The sequence below is a fragment of the Dermochelys coriacea genome, chromosome 6 (assembly GCF_009764565.3).
Source record: "Dermochelys coriacea isolate rDerCor1 chromosome 6, rDerCor1.pri.v4, whole genome shotgun sequence".
Lineage (NCBI taxonomy): Eukaryota > Metazoa > Chordata > Testudines > Dermochelyidae > Dermochelys > Dermochelys coriacea.
In genome coordinates, this window is record NC_050073.1 from 109,838,213 (window position 1) to 109,857,718 (window position 19,506).

Consider the following 19,506-nt stretch of genomic DNA (forward strand, 5'->3'; position numbering starts at 1 on the left):
TTGAAGGTGCCGACTTTCCAATGTACTGGGGGGTGGGGTGGGGTGTGCTTGACCACTGGCTCTGCCCCAGGACCCACCCCTTCCTCCAAGGCCCCTCACCTCTTCCTGCCCCATTCTGCCCCTCCCCCCAATGCACCATGCTCTTGCTCCTCCCCCTCCCTTCAAAAACCTCCTGCACACCGCGAAACAGCTGATCGCAGTGGGCGGGAGGCACAGGGAGGGGGGGGAGGCACCAATTGGTGGGGCCGGTGGTGGACGGCAAACACTTGGTGGGGGAGATAATGGGGGGCTGCTTGTGGGTGCTCAGCCCACCATTTTTCTCTGTGGGTGCTCCAGCCCCAGAGCAGCCACGGAGTCAACGCCTATGGATCCTGTACTTCATGGAAATCTGGGGTGTCTCAGAGAGAGTCTGTCAGACGGTCTCCTACAATGTCACTGTCCAGAGCCCCTGCGCCGGGGATGGAAGAACAGGAGGAAGGGCTCGAAGGGAAAGCTACCCCTCCAGCAAGCTTCTCCTCATTTTCACTGTACGAGGCTGTGATGCCCCTTCTCCATTACTAGCTGATTTTAAAAACTTTTGGGATCTTACCAAGAGGGTAGTGGGTGAGCTGCAAATTCCCCTGCAGGAGGTAACAGATACACATCACAAGCTGGTGGATATTTTTCACACTGCCTCCTCATATATCTTATATCTTACAATTGATTTACTTATTTTGTTCACATTGTTAGTGCTGTATTTTTAAAAAATTTTAGCAGATAAAACAGAAGTATTAGGATAGAATATCCAAATGCAGAAATGGCTGCTTTGTATGTATATCATACAGTGCGCACTAAGATTCTGTTGTGATTCAAAGTAAACACTGGAATTCTACTTTCGAATGCTACTGTAGACATTCAGACTATTCCAAGTGTAATTGTATATATTTAGAGCTTTAGCCCACTTTCTTTCAATTAATTGCAGGGTTTTTTTTCATTTAAGAGTATCCTTTATGGCTATAGAAAATCAACCAATATTTGTTTTGTTGCAGAAATATTTGTCCTCAGTGCAATACTTGAATTACTGTGTGTGTTTGTTTATTTATTTATTTATTTATTTTTGTTTTAAATTGCAGTCATCGATTTCTGTTTGACTAGAACTCTGGTTTGTGATGAAGACACTAATTATCAGAGCCTGAGACTTTGCTGGGCTTCTAAGACTAGTTGTAATCAGAGGAAAGGTAAGGCATCAATAGTCTTACGTTAAGAAGCTTCAGAGAAAGCTTGTTAGGTATGGCATAGGAGTTTTGCCTTGGCTTTTAGCAGCATTAATATTAAGTGAAAAGGCCATTTCACATAATCTTTGCTCTGTGTGTAGGTCTATTGTAGCTTTTGGGTTATTTGATTTGTCACTGTTCCAGAATATTCAAATGTGATTTCGTAAATATGTTGATACTGCCTGCGTAATGTTTTTATTTTTATTTCAGAAGTACTTTTCATATGGAAACTTGCATAACACCCTAAAACTTGGGAGGATTGCTTATTATACTTTTAGAATAATATAGCTTTAAATGGTACTTGGTATTAGATGCAGAATTTTGTTTTTTAATGTGAGGTATTTACTTCTTCCTTAACTCATACACTGTGTTCTCTGAATAAATTTAAAATTACTGCCTTGCTTTTTTTAGCAAAATTTATTTGCACCAGAAGTGTGATCGTATCTATTATTAAAACAGGACACAGAGTTCCTCAGGTTAAATATTGCCAAACTTATCTTAAATGTGTATTTCCATACTGATCCTGGAAAATGGATACATCCTTGAAAACGAAGGCTACAGCATGGATAACGTTCAAAATATTCTGCTCAGATGCTACAATAAAGCCCCTGGGCCTTGGATTTGTGTGATATAATTACATGCATTTTACACTGTCTCTCTGCTTTGCCTGCCAGTCCTGTTCCTGTACACAAGAATGGCAATGAAATGTTCTAGAACATTGCTCTGCTTGCAAAATAGCAGGCTTGCTGAATGGAAGAACAGTACTATATGTTCCAGCCAACCAAAACTACAGTTGTAGCTTGGTGTAATTTTCAGCATGACAATCTTGATCCTGTCAGTTCAATGTATAATGGAAAAATCAGAAGTTATAGTTGTTAAAAAATCAGAAAGTGTAAGCACTATATCACCTTTTTTTGTGTGAAATTTTTCACTATTGCTTTTAAGAAGCTTTAGATGGCATAGGGATTAAAGGTTCCTAAACTAGCACTCCCACCAGTGGAGCTGTACTAGTGGTGGTGGTGCAGTTGTGAAAGAATTCTCAAAAATATGCACATGTAGACAAGACTTAGATGCTTAATTGCAGCCTGCAGAAATAAAATATATAGGGACATTGTCACGTAGTTTAGGCACTACATTTGGGTTTTAGGTCTTACAGTTTACTAAATCAGATATCAATGGGAATGCTTATATTAAATAATAATTAAAAAAGATAACTTTGAACCATTCTCCCTCCCTCAAGCTTTCAGCAAACCTCTCTGTGAGCATATTGCATGATTGGTAATATACTGGTCAGGAGAGGGTAGCAAGATAAGGATTAGTCCTAGTGCTCCTCTCTGGATCTTGCAGATTTCCAAGAGAAAAGCCCTGCTGGCAATTAAAGGTGCTGCAATCACAGCTAATTTATCCTTTATGCTTTAGGAAGTGGAGAATCAGTGGTAGCAAGGCTCATGAGATCCATGTTGCCATGAGTATGAGGTTTAGGTATATCAACAAAGGAGACCAGCTACCTGCATGATAGCCTCTGATCTGTTCAAATGTGCTTTTATTTCCCAAATGAACCATAAACTCCATTTGGCATTTGCAGACCAGATCCTCTATTCCAGTGCAAGGTCAGAACCCTTTTCCTTTCAAAGGGGAGAATGAAATGAAGTCCTTAATTTCTAGCAGAATTTTTTTTCTTATAGATTTTTTTTTTGATAAGAGGATGATCAAATTCTAAGGTGAAATTTTCAAAAGTGCTCAGGGGACTAAGGAGCCTAACTCCCATTTTAAGAAGTGATTTAGGAGCCTGAGTCTCACTGAAACACTTTGTCATTTCCTGTTCTGTGTGTGTATAAATGTGGAAACTTAACATGCTGCATAGGCTTTTTTCAAATGATGTTCACTCTGTTTGTATTATATGAAATCCATGAATTAACAGTGTACTATGTTCTGTACAATAGAGAAAGTGTGCCTAAGAAGTCCCAGCTCCAAAGAACTTAAACTAAGGTGCTGATCCTGCAATGAGCTTTGCAGGTTACTCACTGCAGGATCAGGACTTGTGCACATTTTGCCACAAAGTGATATAATATGAAGCCAGATATTCCTATACAAAACAAACAGATGTACTCAGTATGGCTCATACACTTCCGGGGTTAGGTGGGTATTTATAGCAACCATAGTATTTGAGACTGCCACACACTCTTTAATATATTTATCCTGGCCACACCTTGGTGAGCAGGGAAGCGCGTGTATTCCCATTTATGGATAGGCGCTGAGGCCAGAGACTCAGTGATTTTCCCATCTTCCACGAGTCCTGTGACAGAGCAAGAAATTCAGTCCAAATATCCCAAGTTTCAGGCTAGCATACTAACCACTAGTTGTCCTTACTCCCATCTTCCAGATCCTGACTTTGGATCTCATAGGGATAATTCTGCAGTTGCTGCATAAGATGGGGAAGGGGAATTAGACTTTAGATGGGATTTTCAGTTTGAATTTTCTTCTTTGAGTTTTATTCAGTCATTTACCTTTGCTGCATTGTCTTGTCATGAAATATTTGGAGTGTGTGTGAATGAATCTTTTAATTTTAGTATAACATGTTTAAGTCTGAGATTGTCAGTTTACAAATCATTGCCAAAGCATGCCTTAATCTGCTGTATTATTTAAAGGCCGGGCTGGACGTGTTTCCAAAGGGTACTGTTATAGGCTTGTACACAAGGACTTCTGGACAAATTATATACCGGAGAATGCAATACCTGAGATGCTGGTAAGAATTATTTTCAAATGTAATTTTTGTAATATGATTTTATCTGTGTTTAGTGATGCAAGTGGTAAGTGTGACTACATTGTTGTTAAAGATAATGTATAATTATGCAAGTTTCACATGTTCAGAGAGTGTAAAAATAGTTGACGTTTTGGAGTAATTTGACTAATATTTAGTAATATAGAACAAAGCTGGTAAAATAATATTTTCAGGATACTTCTACTGGAAAAATAGATATAATGTGTTAACCATTTTCTCTTTGTAGATGAAGACATATCAGGTCAATAAAACTACATTATCTTGAATGGTTTGATAGCCTGCTAAAAGTAGAATCTATCTGTAACTGTGGGAAATACCGTTCAGTTATCAAATAGATTTATTTGGTGGTCTATATCTAAAATGAAAAGGAGTACTTGTGGCACCTTAGAGAATAACAAATTTATTTGAGCATAAGCTTTCGTGAGCTACAGCTCACTTCATCGGATGCATTTGGTAGAAAATACAGTGGGGAGATTTATATATACACAAAGAGAACATGAAACAATGGGTTTTATCATACACACTGTAAGGAGAGTGATCACTTAAGATGAGCCCGTTGCCAACTCTGTCCAGATATCTATTCAGGGGACACCATCGCAGGGCCTAATCACATCAGCCACACTATCAGAGGCTCATTCACCTGCGCATCTACTAATGTGATATATGCCATCATGTGCCAGCAATGCCCCTCTGCCATGTACATTGGTCAAACTGGACAATCTCTACGTAAAAGAATAAATGGACACAAATCAGACGTCAAGAATTATAACATTCAAAAACCAGTCGGAGAACACTTCAATCTCTCCGGTCACTCGATTACAGACCTGAGGGTGGCTATCCTTCAACGAAAAAGCTTCAAAAACAGACTCCAACGAGAGACTGCTGAATTGGAATTAATTTGCAAACTGGATACAATTAACTTAGGCTTGAATAGAGACTGGGAATGGATGAGTCATTACACAAAGTAAAACTTTCCCCATGTTATGTCTCCCCCCCACCCCACCCCGCGCTGTTCCTCAGATGTTCTTGTTAACTGCTGGAAATAGCCTACCTTGCTTGTCAACATGAAAGGTTTTCCTCCTCCCCCCCACCCCCTCCCGCTGGTGATGGCTCATCTTAAGTGATCACTCTCCTTACAGTGTGTATGATAAAACCCATTGTGTCATGTTCTCTGTGTGTATATAAATCTCCCCACTGTATTTTCCACCAAATGCATCCGATGAAGTGAGCTGTAGCTCACGAAAGCTTATGCTCAAATAAATTTGTTAGTCTCTAAAGTGCCACAAGTACGCCTTTTCTTTTTGCGAATACAGACTAACACGGCTGCTACTCTGAAACCTATATCTAAAATGTGGCTTTTATAAAATAAAACATTCCATATAGCAAGTTAAGTGAGTTAACTTCTGCCATTTGTGGAAAGATAACATTTCCCAATTTATTTTTCCTTTCAGCGTTGCCCATTAGGAAGTACAGTCTTAAAGGTTAAATTGCTTGACATGGGGGAGCCAAGAGCCTTATTGGCAACAGCTCTATCTCCACCCAGTATAGGTGACATTGAGCGCACCATTCTTCAACTTAAAGAGGTAGGCACTGTGATGGGTCTCTTTCCCCCCCACCCCCAGGGTGCCGCCTGGGACTGGGGTACCACTGAGCACCCTGACCCACCAGCCTGGGCTCCTGCTCACCCTGTAAATTCAAAAAACACAATCTAAGCTTAATATACTAAAGAAGTAGGATATGAGTAGCAAATTCTCATTCTAAATGATGATTTGAGCAGTTCACAGAGATTCTTGAGGGCATGGTGCACTTGCTTGCAGCTTCAAACCCCAGGTGTTCCTTTCACAGACTAGAAATCCCTCTAACCTGGATTCGGCCCTTCTCCCCCAGTTCAGTCCTTGTTTCTCAGGCAGCAGTTTTCCAGCAGTTTTCTTGGGTGGGGAGTCAGTGAAGAACAAACCTGATGTCACTCCTCTGCCTTAAATAGCTTTTGCATATGGTGGGAACCCTTTGTCTCCAATTTTTTAATTCCCTGCCTTTCAGTGGAAAAACACTGGTATTCTGTGATGGAGTCCAGTACCAGGTGACTTAGTCACATACCTCTGTAGGGCCATAGCAGCCATGAGTCAGAGACTGTTTGTACTATCCTCAGGAAAACTCCCCAGGCAGGCTCTGTGGTGGGAGATAAGCATCTTCTAAGACCTATTGTTTTCCCTAATGGCTCTTCCCAGCCAGCTATCTAGACTGATTGCTTTCTGTCTAGTGGGTGTTCCCCAGATGTAAACACATTTATAACAGATGCATAGACAATATTCCTAACTGCAGATACCAAAATGATGCATGCACAAATAGGATAATCATGTTCAGTGAATCATAACCTTTTCAGTTAAATCTCTTATGACCTATCTTGTATAAAATACATCATATTTATGCCATAATTATATCATACTATTAGTATGAAGAATATGGAGTGTAATGGCACAGGCACTTCTCCTAATTGTTTTCTGAAGCCCAGATAGTCTGAACTTCTGTCTAATAAGACGTTTAAAGAGGTACTGACTCCTCATGGAAAACTGGAAAAAAAAAAAAAAAACCTAAACCTATCAGTTTAGAAACACTTTATCTTTTCCCCTCATTGGGGGACATCACTCCCCTTTTTAACATAATTTCTGCAACCATCAATTTTAATGTTGCTACAACAGGATTACGGCTTCATTTAGGAGTAGTACAGATGAATATTTGGGAAATAATCCTGTTTGTAGACAAGCATCCTTAATAAGAAAGTATGAAAGAAATAGTAACGAAACCATGTGCTGTAAGAATTGTTTACAAATAAAAGCCAAAATTCGGTCCACCTCTTCCATTCTCGGAGAATGGTTCTGATATTGCGCAACTCTGCACAGGGTTTGTACTTGCAGATTGTAAACACTGGGGGAGCATTAGTGACATTAAACATATTCTCCTTTCCCCAAACATAGCAGTAACAGTTTAAAAGTAGTGTAGTTCATTTGCATCTTCAATCTTTACCACACAAGTTTCAGCTGCAAAAAAGTGGGCTTTTTAAATTTTGGTTTAAGCTTCCCAACCTTTTTTCTCCACCAAGCACCTACAGTGGTTTCTGCTACTAATTTCAATTATTGTTCTAGACAGCCAGATTTTTTTTTTATGCAAAGGTCTTAGATGTTGGCAAAGTTGAATCGTACTATTAACCATATAATTAATTTTATAAAGATGGGAGCACTTGCAATTACTGCACTTCCTGAAGAAGAAAATCCTTACGATGGTGAGCTAACCTTCTTAGGAAGAGTATTGGCACAACTGCCTGTGGACCAGCAGCTCGGAAAGCTAATAGTTCTTGGCCATGTCTTTGGATGTTTAGAAGAATGCCTTATTATAGGTAAGTGAGGGAACAAAAAATATTTAAGAACCGTCATCATAAAACTACATCCAGATGTGTTGCAGCTCTTGATTTCCATCTATTTTTGTTACAGCTGCAGCCCTCTCTTTGAAGAACTTTTTTGCAATGCCTTTCAGGCAGCATCTTGATGGATACAGGTATTTTATTTTCAAGATATTTAACTTCTTGTCTTTAAAACAAATACCGAGCCAGCCATGCTGCTTCTCTAGGGAGTCTTGGGGTTTTGTCTTCTAGACTGTCTTCTAGACTTGTCAGGGAGGGTGGGGGGAGTTTGATCTCTTCTTGTCAATCACAAAGCTGAGAATATATTACTTTGCCTTACTACTATAAGAATAAAGCTAATCTGTACAGAAAACCAAGCTTTCTCAGGACCAGACTGAAACACTGGAATGGACTTCCATGTGAACTAAATTAACCCTCCCCTCCTCCCCCCCTGGTTTGCTCTAAATGCAAGCCACGCTTTATCCTTTGCCTTCTCTAACATAAATACATAGCAGTGTGCACATTCTTAAAAAAAAAAAAAAACCTACTAAAACACTATACTACACACAGTTCATCCAGTGGGGTGACAATATGAGAGAGAACAAGCCACACGTGACAGTTGCTTAATGCACTGTTGGAGGGCACTGAGATACTACTGTGATGAGGGCAATATAAGAACCTTACAGAATAGCCTTAAACTTATTCATTGTTTATCTTGTAAAAAGAAAAGGAGTACTTGTGGCACCTTAGAGACTAACAAATTTATTAGAGCATAAGCTTTCGTGAGCTACAGCTCACTTCATCGGATGCATCTGATGAAGTGAGCTGTAGCTCACGAAAGCTTATGCTCTAATAAATTTGTTAGTCTCTAAGGTGCCACAAGTACTCCTTTTCTTTTTGCGAATACAGACTAACACAGCTGCTACTCTGAAACCTGTTTATCTTGTGATACCTTTCTGTTTGCATTCCCAGGAACAAAATGAATTTTTCTGGAAATAGTAAGAGTGACTGCATTGCACTTGTGGATGCGTTTAAGGTAATCATGTTTTCTAGTATTCTAATGAAAGGGCTGATCTTCCAATGAAATTTAGCAAACATAAAGATGTATTTACTTAGCCTTGTAGAAGCTCTACAGTGTTAACAGGGCTAATAATAGCTGCTTAAAATATAATCTGTACAATGTTAGTTTGAGCTACTTATTTCATTGTTAATAACCTTGTTAGATGGTTTCCAAAAGAAATTTCTATCATAACCCTTGTTTCTTCTTCAAGTATGTGTCAGTGTGGAACCCACTATAGGTGCACACTTGGCTCATGCGTGTAACAGTGGCTTTTGAATAGCAGTTTCTGGTGGCACACCCTGTGCTGCATCGTGCTCCCGTGTGAGGGTATAAAAGGACAAATGACCCTCCCACAGCTCCTTCTTACTGCCTGCGGCAGCAAGATGGAACCCAGTGAATATCCAATCCACTACTCTTTTCAGAGTTTCAAAACTCTGGGGTTTTTTTTCACAGATCTTCTAAGAACTTCTTTTCCTCTTTGCAAATCCCAGAATTGTACATTTTAAAAAAAGAAAAGTATTTGGTACCCCTCCAGTAACTAGGTGAGGCGCTTAGTGTAGTAGCGTGGCGGACTCTAAACCACGAGGATTCAAACTCTGCCTTGTTACAGCTCCATGTTGTGAACTATCAGGTCCTGTTCACAAAGTATAACTTTCTCACTTAAGAAAGTCACCCGCTTCCTGTCCAGAATTCCACAGGAGAATAGGGAGGAACTAAAAGATACCATAAGAGAGCCAGATGGCCATGAAAATCGCATTTATGAGTGGCTATGGATGTGTTTGACATGGCCATGAGGTCAGTAGTCATGGCTGTCATCGTTAGAAGGTCCTCATAGCTGCTAGCATCCAGCATCCTGAAAGAGGTGCAACCCACTCTAGAGGACCGCCCTTTGAATGGATAGAGCTCTTTAGCAATAGAATTGATGAAGTGTTCCATTCGCTTAGTGACTCAAGGACTACATGGCAATCTGTGGGGATCTACAGACTGAATCCTTATCTAAAGTTTGTGATACAGCAGGGCCAGGGAGCAATGGGAGAGTGTTAGAGGGGAGATATATAAGCCCTAGCCTGATTAAGGCATGATTCCCTGTAGACTGGGGGAGGTTAATACAGGTTAATTTGAGCACCTGTAGCCAATTAAGGTCCTGTCAGGAACCTAATTAAAAAAAACCCTGCTTCAGGCGGACAGGGGGAGCAAGGAAAAAGAGAGGACTGGAGTTGAGAGGTGTGTGGCTGAGAATTGAAAGACCAGAGAAGTGGAGGAAGGGAGATCCTGCCCCAGCAGAATAGGGTCCTCCCCCAGTGTCAAGGACCAAGGGTAACCCTACCCAAAGGGAAAGAGAGTAAGAAACCCACAGGGGTTGAGAGTGGCGGGGGCTCAGAGTGAGAAGCAAACTCAGATCCTTTCCCCACTTCCCTCCTCAACCACCTTCCCGGGCCACTAGTGGGGCCCTTAGCACCCCAAGAGCAGGGGCAAGGGATGGCGTCCTAGCCTCCCGCCACTAAGAAAAGTGCAGAACCCACCATACCAACAAAGACCATTTTGTCACAAGTTGTACAAATACCAACACCAGCAGAAGCAGAGGACACTGTCCTACTCACAGGATCAAAAGCCTGTGTACAGACTGAGAAAACAACTCCGATACTCCAAGGGATGGTGATCACATCTGCCATACTCTCAGAGGCAGTAGGTTTGATGGGGGGTGTTGGTCGCCACATGAATGGCAGTCCAGATCCTGTTACCACATTTGCCTTTCCCCTTTTGAGTAGGCTTGGTCTACTATCACAGCTGACAAATGAATGATAGGCATCATCGCCCAAGGTTATCTCGTCTGTATCCACTCCTTACGCTTTACTCATCTTCTTCTCCATCCCTCTTCAGGGTTCACCCAGCTGGGCCTGTTGATGAACCCCATGAAAAATAGTCTCTTATCCAATCATACAAGATTGAGTTCATAGGGGCATGATAGATTCCAGGTTGGTCAGAGCGTACCCTCAGGATGTGTACCTGTTGTTGAAGTCACCGTTACTAGAGAGAAAATCAAACCCAACTACAATAGTGTGGACTTGCCTTAGGTTGCTAGGGCATAGGTTAGTGTTCACATATATGGTGCTGGTTGGCAGATTTCATCTGCCTGCCCTACAACTTTGGCTTAGATCAGTCTGTTCTCTAGCAAGATAGCAAATGAACAGAGGTCTTAGTGCCACCTCATGTCATAATGGAACTGAGGTGGTGACACTGGCCAATAGAGCTGATGCATAAATGAGTATCTCAAGTAGAGGGAGAGAGTATATTTTACCTCTGAATTTGACACTGGTGCAACCACTGCTGGAATACTGTGTCCAGTTCTAGAACCCAAAATATTCAAGGAGGATGTTGATAAGGGTTTGTAGAAGAGACACAAGAATGATTAAAGGATTAGAAAATATGCCTTAGTAATAGACTCAAGAGCACAGTCTGTTTAGTTTAACAAAAAGGAGGCTAAGGGATGATTTGATTATAGTCTATAAGTACCTACATGGGAACAAATATTTAATAATGGGCTCTTCAGTCAAGCAGAGAAAGGTGTAAAACGGTTCAAATGGCTGGAAGTCAAAGCTAGACAAATTCATAAAGGAAATAAGGTGCAAATTTTTAACGATGAGAATAATTAATCATTGAAACAATTTATCAAGAGTTGGTGGATTCTCCATCACTAGGAATTTGTAAATCAAGATTGGATGTTTTCATAAAAGATGTGCTCAATCCTCAGGATTATTTTGGGGAAATTCTATGGCCTGTGTGATCAGGAAATCAGACTAGATGATCACAATTGTCTCTTCTGGCCTTAGAATCTATTATTATATGTGGTATCTAGAACCCAAGAACATACAAGGAATGATACTGTTCTTAGTCTCTCTCTCTCCAACAATGGCATTAATCCTGGATGTGTCAGGGACAGCCTTGGGAGCCCAGCTGAACCACCTACAGATACAAGGGACCTCTAAGGGACTTCACATAAATGTCTTGGAACAGAAAGTCATCAGGCTAGCCTGTGTGGCATTCTTACCTGTTCTACAGAATTGCACAGTGCAGATGCAGGCAGACAGTGAATCCAATAAGTACTACGTATATAAGCAAAAAGGCACCCACTGATTACCACTCTCCATCAAGCTCTGGATGTGGTGCCAACAATATAAGATAACCCTCCTGGCTCTTCACCTTGTGGGAGTCAGCAACAACCTGGCAGACTTCCTGAGCAGACTGTCCATTATCAGTCACGAGGGTTGCTGTAGAGGTTGTCATAGAACCAGTATTCCATCATTTTGAGGGCACAGGTCCCAGTGGTAGACCTGTTTGCTACCAAGGATAACCTGAAATATCAGAACTTTTGCCCCAGAGGGGATGTGAGCACAGGATCATTACCAGGCCTCCTCTTCCTGCAGTGGAATTAAGCCCAAGTATATGGCTTCTCACCAAGTCCCCCTGCCCTATAGTGGTGTCCAAAATCACAAGACAGAGCCATGATCATCCTCATAGCTCCCTGTTGTCCAAGTCCAATTTTGGCTAGCAAACCTGCTACAGATGTTCATTCAACCACATTTCCAGGTCCTAGACTGCCTAGATCTGATTTCACACTACAACTGTCAGATACTCTATCCAGACCCAAGGACACGAATCTGACAGGATGGCTGTTTTGTTAAATACCAGCATGGACAGAGACTGCTCCCTGCAGGTCCAAGAGATCCTGATACAGAGCAGGAAGATGTCTACCAGAAAGACTTAGTCCTCAAAATGAAAGAGGTTCTTAGTTTGGGCAGCCCAGTATAGCCAGAGCTCTTGATACCAAAGATCCTTGACTACTGGTTGGATTTCAAATATTCTGGCCTTTTGTTCCACTCCATTAATGTCTGCCTTGCAGCAATCTCTGCTTGCCATCCACCTGTGCTGTCATGCTTGGTCTTCTCCCGCCTGATGGTAAAAATGTTCTCAAGGACTTATTGTATACTTATCCACCAGTCAGAGAGCTGCCTACTGCCTGGGACCTCAATATCATCCTCCTGAGGCTCACTGAGCCTCCCTTTAGAACTTCTTTTGGAATGCTCCTTACATCATCTCATCCTGAAGACAGTCCTTCTAGTTGCCATCACTTTGGCTGGGAGATAGAGTGAGCTTCAAGCACCTAAGGCTGAATCTCTCTATATGACATTTCATATGAGCAAAGTGGTGTTGAAACCTCACTCTTAAATTCATTCCCAAGATGGTCTGAGTTCTATGAGAATCATTCAATCTCCCTGTCTTCTTTCCTGAATCCCCACTCTATACCAGTAGAGAAGAAATTGCATTTTGCATGTTTCCAGAGCCTTGCTTTATTAGATGGATAGAACAAAACTGTTCAGCCTATCTTCCCCAATAGACACTACTAATCAAATGACTTCAATCTCATGTGCAAGGCACATGCATTTCTACAGTGGGATCCACACAGGCAGCTTCTTGAAGAACCACAGTTACTGCACGGTAAATAACTGTTCTTTTCATTGGCTTGAACTTCCTAATATTCTTTTGAGCTTAAATTTTCCATAGTTGTCACGCCAAATGATTATTTTAAGAATAAAAGAATGGCCATACTTGGTCAGATCAGTGATCCATCTAGCCCAATATCCTGTTTTCCAACAGTGGCCAAAGCCAGATGCTTCAGAGGGAATGAACAGAACAGGGCAGTTATCAAGTGGTCCATCCCCTGTTGTTCAGTGTCAACATCTGGCAGTCAGATTTAGGGACACCCAGAGCATGTGCTACTCTAATGGTTTCAGTATGCTAGGATGGTCTCAGGAATTCCCCAAGCACGTGGCATTCCCATCCGATAAGTGATTGACACAAGCAGTTCAAACACACAATGCATTTTATTAACACACAAATCCCTACTGCAGTAAGCTAAAAGCACCTCAAATTGCAATTACATATAGTCCAAGGTGATGCTGAATGAGCAATGCCCCGGTTCTGATGGTCAGTCATTTAGAGGTTATTAGGTGTTGTCTCGTCTCTTTCTCTTGTCTCATCTCTTTCCTCTTATGCTTTTGGCTTATTTTATACTCTGAATTTGACAGCACACCAGCATTGTGGTTAAGCCCTTGCTGCTGTACTCAGTGTCATAGAATCTTGGCCCTGGTCTACAGTGGGGGGGAGAGGGTGGATCAATATAAGTTACACAACTTCAGCTATGTGAATAACGTAGCTGAAGTCGACGTACTTAGATCAACTTACCGTGGTGTCTCCACCACGGTGAGTCGACTGCTGCTGCTCCCCCATCGACTCTGCCTGCGCCTCTCATGGCACTGGAGTATAGGAGTCGACGGGAGAGTGCTTGGGGATCAGTTTATTGCATCTAGACTAGATGCGATAAATTGATCCTTGCTGAATCGATTGCTGCCGATCCGGCAGGTAGTGAAGACATTATAGAAGGGTAGGACTGGAAGGGACCTTGAGAGGTCTTCTAGTCCAGTCTCCTCCATTCAAGGCAGGACTAAGTATTATTTAGACCATCTCTGACAGGTGATTGGAGATTTTTTAAGAGCAAGTTAGACAATGACAGAGATTCCACAACCTCCCTAGGCAATTTATTCAGTATGTTTAACTATTCTGACAGTTAGGAAATTTTTCTTAATGTCCAGCCTAAACCACCCATTGCTTCTTGAACTATCTTCAGAGGTTAGAGAGAACAATTTTTCTCCCTCTTCCTTGTAACAACCTTTTATGTACTTGAAAACTGTTCTCATGTCCCATCTCAGTCTTATCTTCTCCAGACTAAACAAACACAATGTTTTCAATCTTCTCTCACAGGTCATGTTTTCTAGACCTTTAATAATTTTTGTTGCTCTTCTCTGGACTTTCTCTAATTTGTCCATAACTTTCCTGAAATGTAGTGCTCAGAATTGGATACAATACTCCAGTTGAGGCCTAATCAGTGCGGTGTAGAGCAGAAGAATTCCTTCTCGTGTCTTGATTACAACACTCCTGCTAATACATCCCAGAATGATATTTGCTTTTGTTTGCAACAGTGTTATGATGTTGATTCATATTTAGCTTGTGACCCACTATGACCCCAGATTATTTTCCACAGTACTCTTTACTAGGCAGTCGTTTCCCGTTTTGTATGTGTGCAACTGGTTGTTCCTTCCTAAGTGGAGTACTTTGGATTTGTCCTTATTGAATTTCATCCTATTTACTTCAGACCATTTCTCCAGTTTGTCCAGATTATTTTGAATTATAATCCTATCCTCCAAAGCATTTGCAATCCCTTGCAACTTAATATTGCCAACAACCTTTGTAAGTGTACTCTGTATGCCAATATCTAAATCATTGATGAAGATATTGAACAGAACCAGACCCAGGACCCCACTTGATATGCCCTTCCAGCTTGACCGTTGAATCACTGCTGTCATGACATGCTGCCTACATTCATTTGTTGTGATAGGCAATGCAATATGTTCTTGAGAACTAAAAATGCTATTTGTTATTTTAGGCATGGCAAGCCTGCAGACGAAGAGGAGAACTGAGGCATCCCAAGGTTAGTTAATGTTTTTTCCATCTACAGTAGAAGACTCTGGCACTGAAGTGTCATATTTCCAGCACAGGACGGAAGCCTCAAAGTAGTCTCTACATTAATCTTCAGCTTCACATATTTGTAAATGGGAAGTAAAGGCTGAGTAATTTGTCAGTAGTTAGATGGTACCGTGTTCGTTCAGAAACATGAATAGTGAGTTGCATTATATTTCACTATAAGCTTTCAGTCTGTGTTGCAAATGATCCTGACCTTGCTCCCAATCCAGCATTAATAGGCTGTGCCTCTCTCTTAGCTGGTATCAGAGATGGTCCTGATTCATGACTCTAGGGTTTGGTCATGCTGTGTCTGGTGGAATAAATGTAGTGGCTGTCCACAGTCTGCAGATTTTGCATCCGCCATAGTAGTATTATATAGCCCACTTTTTGACTCCTGTCCTCATTCTCTCCCCCCCTCTCCCCTTTCCCATTTGGTCATCCTTTTCAGGTGTGCTTCTTTCTACCGTAATGAAAGTACAGAGTAAAATGCACATTCCAAGTGGAATAAATACACCATGTTTAGGAAGCTTTTCTTCAGCAGTGCTGGTGAGCTTTGCCAAAACTGCTCCCAGCCCATGGACAGCCATGTTGCATTGAAAGGAGCTCCAAGTTCATCAAACATACTTGGCCTCTCCCACACCTCAGATAAGCTGCAGTTCCACCATCAGGGTACCTAACAAAGCAAGACACCTAAAATCAAGTGTGTGTCATGAGCTCCCTTCCAAAAGCTAATGGGACAAGCTCCCTAAAGACAAGAAATCCAGCAAACCCCCCCTCCCCCCCATCTTCTTTAAAAAGCCCTGGGGAATTCTCCTAGCCAGTGGTTCTCAAACTTTTTTTTTTCGCAGACCACTTGAACATTGCTGAGGGTCTCGGCGGACCACTTAATGATCTTTCCAAATGTTGTTTGTACTGTTAGCTAACTGTTGTAAAGTGCTTTGGATAAATGCGCTATATAAATAAAAAAAACCTTAATAATTAACGTTTTTTGTTCTACAAATAAAAGCACACAACTCATATTTTAATACCAGTAGTCTTACCTTTCTAATGCAATGGATGTGCCCTCTCTCCCCTGTGGCGGCAGCCTCCGAGCTGGGGCTGGGAAGGAAGCGGGTTTTGCCCTCTCTCTCCTGCTGCAGAAGCCCCCAAGCTGAGGCTGGGAAGGAGGGCCGTCTCTCCCCTGGCAGCTGCAGCCCTGAAGCTGGGGAAAGTCGCCTCTTTCTCAGGCTACCGCAGAACTGCACATCCCAAATTCCCCCCACCCTCTCTTCTCACCCCACTTCCCCATAAATGTGCATCTTCTCCAGGGTCCAGGCACCTAATTAGAGGAGCCATGCCTGTGCAGCTCTACTATTAGGTGGGTGGCCCTTCTTTCTCTCATGTGCGGCTGCCCAGGTGTGCACCTTAGAGGGAACTATGTGCGGACCACCTGAATGTAGCTCGTGGAGCTCCACAGACCACAGTTTGAGAACCTGTCCTAGCCTGTTCACCGTAAAGGTTCACTTCTCGGGAAATGTCCTCCCCAAGAGATGGAGTTGATGGCTTTATCCCATAAATAGCTTATAAAGTTTAAACAGAAAAAATCAGGGAATCGCCCCCCCCCCCCCCCAAAAAAAAGGCTGTCCAAAAGATGCTTCACTCTTTATTCATTCTCCAGCTCTGGAGGAAGGGAAACTTGCAGAGTCAGAACTGGGAGGGAAAGAGACCAAGAAACAAAATTCATTCTGCTACATATGTTTGAAATAATAGCCAGGAGAGATGTAGAAACAATTGAAATTCATTTTGATAAAGGAGAATCAAACCTAAGTTAAAGGTAATTTCCTTCTTTCTAAAGTCAGAGCTAGCTCCACCATTCCACTACACTCTTCCTTCAAGGAAGTCATGAGGGAAGATTGATGGATACCAGATAAAGGAAAAAAAGACTTGAGGCAAACTCTTGAAGTGGTTCTGAACCCAAGAATCTAAAGATACCTTTCACTACCTGTTGGAAAACAACTCCTTTATTGCCCCCATGGCAAGAGTCGGTGATACCCACAGAGGTAGCTTTTTTCCCCATTAATGACCTCATCAAAAAACACAGAGCACGATGTGTTCAGATTGAGGCCATTTTGGCTTGTCTTGATACCCTTCTGATTGTTACATACATCATGAGTACCAGTGTACATTTACTGAAGCTCCCTTGAATAGCCAGGACAAATTATCCGCAGGACCTATCTGTCTGATGTCTACTAAAACTGTGCATCCAGAAAAAGTGAAACCCTGTTTTCCAGGGCAATGTGTATCATGAAGGAAGTCATGTGGAAGGTTTGGACTGGTAAGTTTATTTAAGGTATTTATATGGCCCCAATTGCTGTGGTATACGAGTGCCATAGTTTGATGTTTCTAATTGATATCTAGCATCTTTACACCTTTGAAAATACATGACTGATGAGCAAATGGGTATGTAGATGGTGTGGCCTAATTCTACAGCTTCCTGTTGTGAATCTGGACTGCTTATCCAATATCTACACAGAGAGCTTCAGAGTCCATTAGTGGTAGATTGAGGAAGAAGTTGGGAACCAGTATGGAAATAAACAGGTAACAAATATTCCGTTTGCATTATATCTCTCATTTTCTCTGTATCCTTCAGGAAGAACTTGACTGGGGTCGATCAAATTATATTCAGATCAAGAGAATCAGAGAGGTGAGTTGAAATGAGCAACAGTGTTTGTGATATTTATCAAGTATGTCACTTTCCTAATTTCCTAAATATATTAGGATACTGGATGAATCTGCTGCTCTTTAAAAACAATAATTAAGATATTATACTTACACTTTTTTTGGTATATCTTTGCAAGAAGACATTGCATTTAAAGTGAAGTAAAACTGATAAGTATTTAAAGGTCCTCAAGTATATATATCTTAACCTCTTTCCCCAAGATTTATTTGTTATGCAGGTACTTGAAGTACACTGGCTGGAGTTGGAGTCTTGTGGGTACTCCTTTTTCAATGCAATATAATGTTATGCTCTATAGTTAGAGCAAATTAAAAACAGTTATTAGGACAAATGTAACAAACATAGCTGTATCATGAGAATTAAAATGGGTAAGTTATATGGCATTTTGTTACTAAAGTTACTACAGTGGATAATGGAAACTGCTTATCACAGAAGTGCTTCAAGCTTAATGTGGCATGCTGAGTGAAAAATAATTAGAACTCCTGAATAACCTTGATTAGCCGAACATGCCTTTGCCAACTTATGCTAGCTAGTAGCAAGGTTCCTAATTAGGCAACTGTTTTATTCTCTCTCACTCATACGCACACTCTCTCACACAGTCCAACCATGGTTCCATCACAGCATGCTCTTAGCATGAGTACTGTTGGAGTGCAGCATGCAAAGTGCACTTCTGAAATAATATTGGATTCAAAAACACATAAAAAGGGAAAGCTCCCATTGTAAGCCATCCCATGAGGAATAGTGGTGAATGTTAAATGAAAGTACACTTATTTAGTTTATTGTAGTCTGTCACACTTTGTTATACACTACTGAATTACAGCATCTTACTAAAATGAGTTTCAAAAAATAAAGCTCGCTGACAAAAATACCTGCAAATTAACCAAGAAAAAAATAGAGATTTTTACGTAAAGAAAAAGGAAGTTTAAGCAAAAAAAGCCTAGGCAATATATAGTAATATATAACATGTTAGGAGACTAAGATTGCAAAATTAAGCACACAATAGTTCAGAAATGGTTGCCTGTGCAACCTTTAAATTGGTCTTATTATACGTATATTGTATGATAGTCTCTAATTATGTGATCAAAGACTATTTTTTCCACAGAACTCTTGTCTCATTCAGTGTATAGGATGGATGGTGCTCAGTGTTCAATACTTTTTTATCCTCTTTCAATGAGTGGCCCCAGGTCTCAGTGCACATACTATCCAAATCCTGCCCTGAATGCAGAATTAACTTCCTCATAGGCTTTTTTAGGGCACTCATCATCGCAATATCTGAGTGCTTCAAAATCATCATTAACTTTACAACATTGCTTTGAAGAGAGGTGATGTCATCCATCCCCATTTAACAGCTGGGGAACTGAGGCACAGAGATTAAGAACAAAATTGTCGAGTGTGCTTTAAATTTGGGTGCATATATTGAGATGCCTAGACCTTGATTTTTCAGACTACTTACCATTTTTCTGGCACTTCGTATGCTCAGCTCACAGCACCTATTGAGTTTGGTTGCAGCTGTGAGTGTTGAACACTTATCCAGATTTTGGCTCAGATGTAACCGGTTAAACACCCAGAAAGTAAGAAGTGCAGAGTTAGTGGCTTCCTGTGGAAGAAATTGTTTTTTGTGAGTTGCCCAGGGTCACATGGGAACTTTGTGACAGAGGCAGGGATACAATCCAGTTCTCTAGGGCTATAGTCACCTGTCTTAACCACAAGAATGTTCTT

The 19,506-nt window shown here is 41.2% G+C and overlaps 1 protein-coding gene across 2 annotated transcripts in view; it reads left to right on the top strand.

Moving 5' to 3' along the window:
- TDRD9 (tudor domain containing 9) overlaps window positions 1-19,506 on the top strand; it is a 171,727-nt gene that overhangs the window by 100,299 nt on the left and 51,922 nt on the right. For both annotated transcript variants that reach the window (XM_038406469.2, XM_038406467.2), the window contains exons 13-20: window positions 1,113-1,217; window positions 3,902-3,999; window positions 5,487-5,618; window positions 7,264-7,429; window positions 7,524-7,587; window positions 8,405-8,468; window positions 14,995-15,039; window positions 17,701-17,754. In XM_038406469.2, the coding sequence (XP_038262397.1) occupies window positions 1,113-1,217; window positions 3,902-3,999; window positions 5,487-5,618; window positions 7,264-7,429; window positions 7,524-7,587; window positions 8,405-8,468; window positions 14,995-15,039; window positions 17,701-17,754 (728 nt within the window). The remainder of the gene's footprint in view (window positions 1-1,112; window positions 1,218-3,901; window positions 4,000-5,486; window positions 5,619-7,263; window positions 7,430-7,523; window positions 7,588-8,404; window positions 8,469-14,994; window positions 15,040-17,700; window positions 17,755-19,506) is intronic.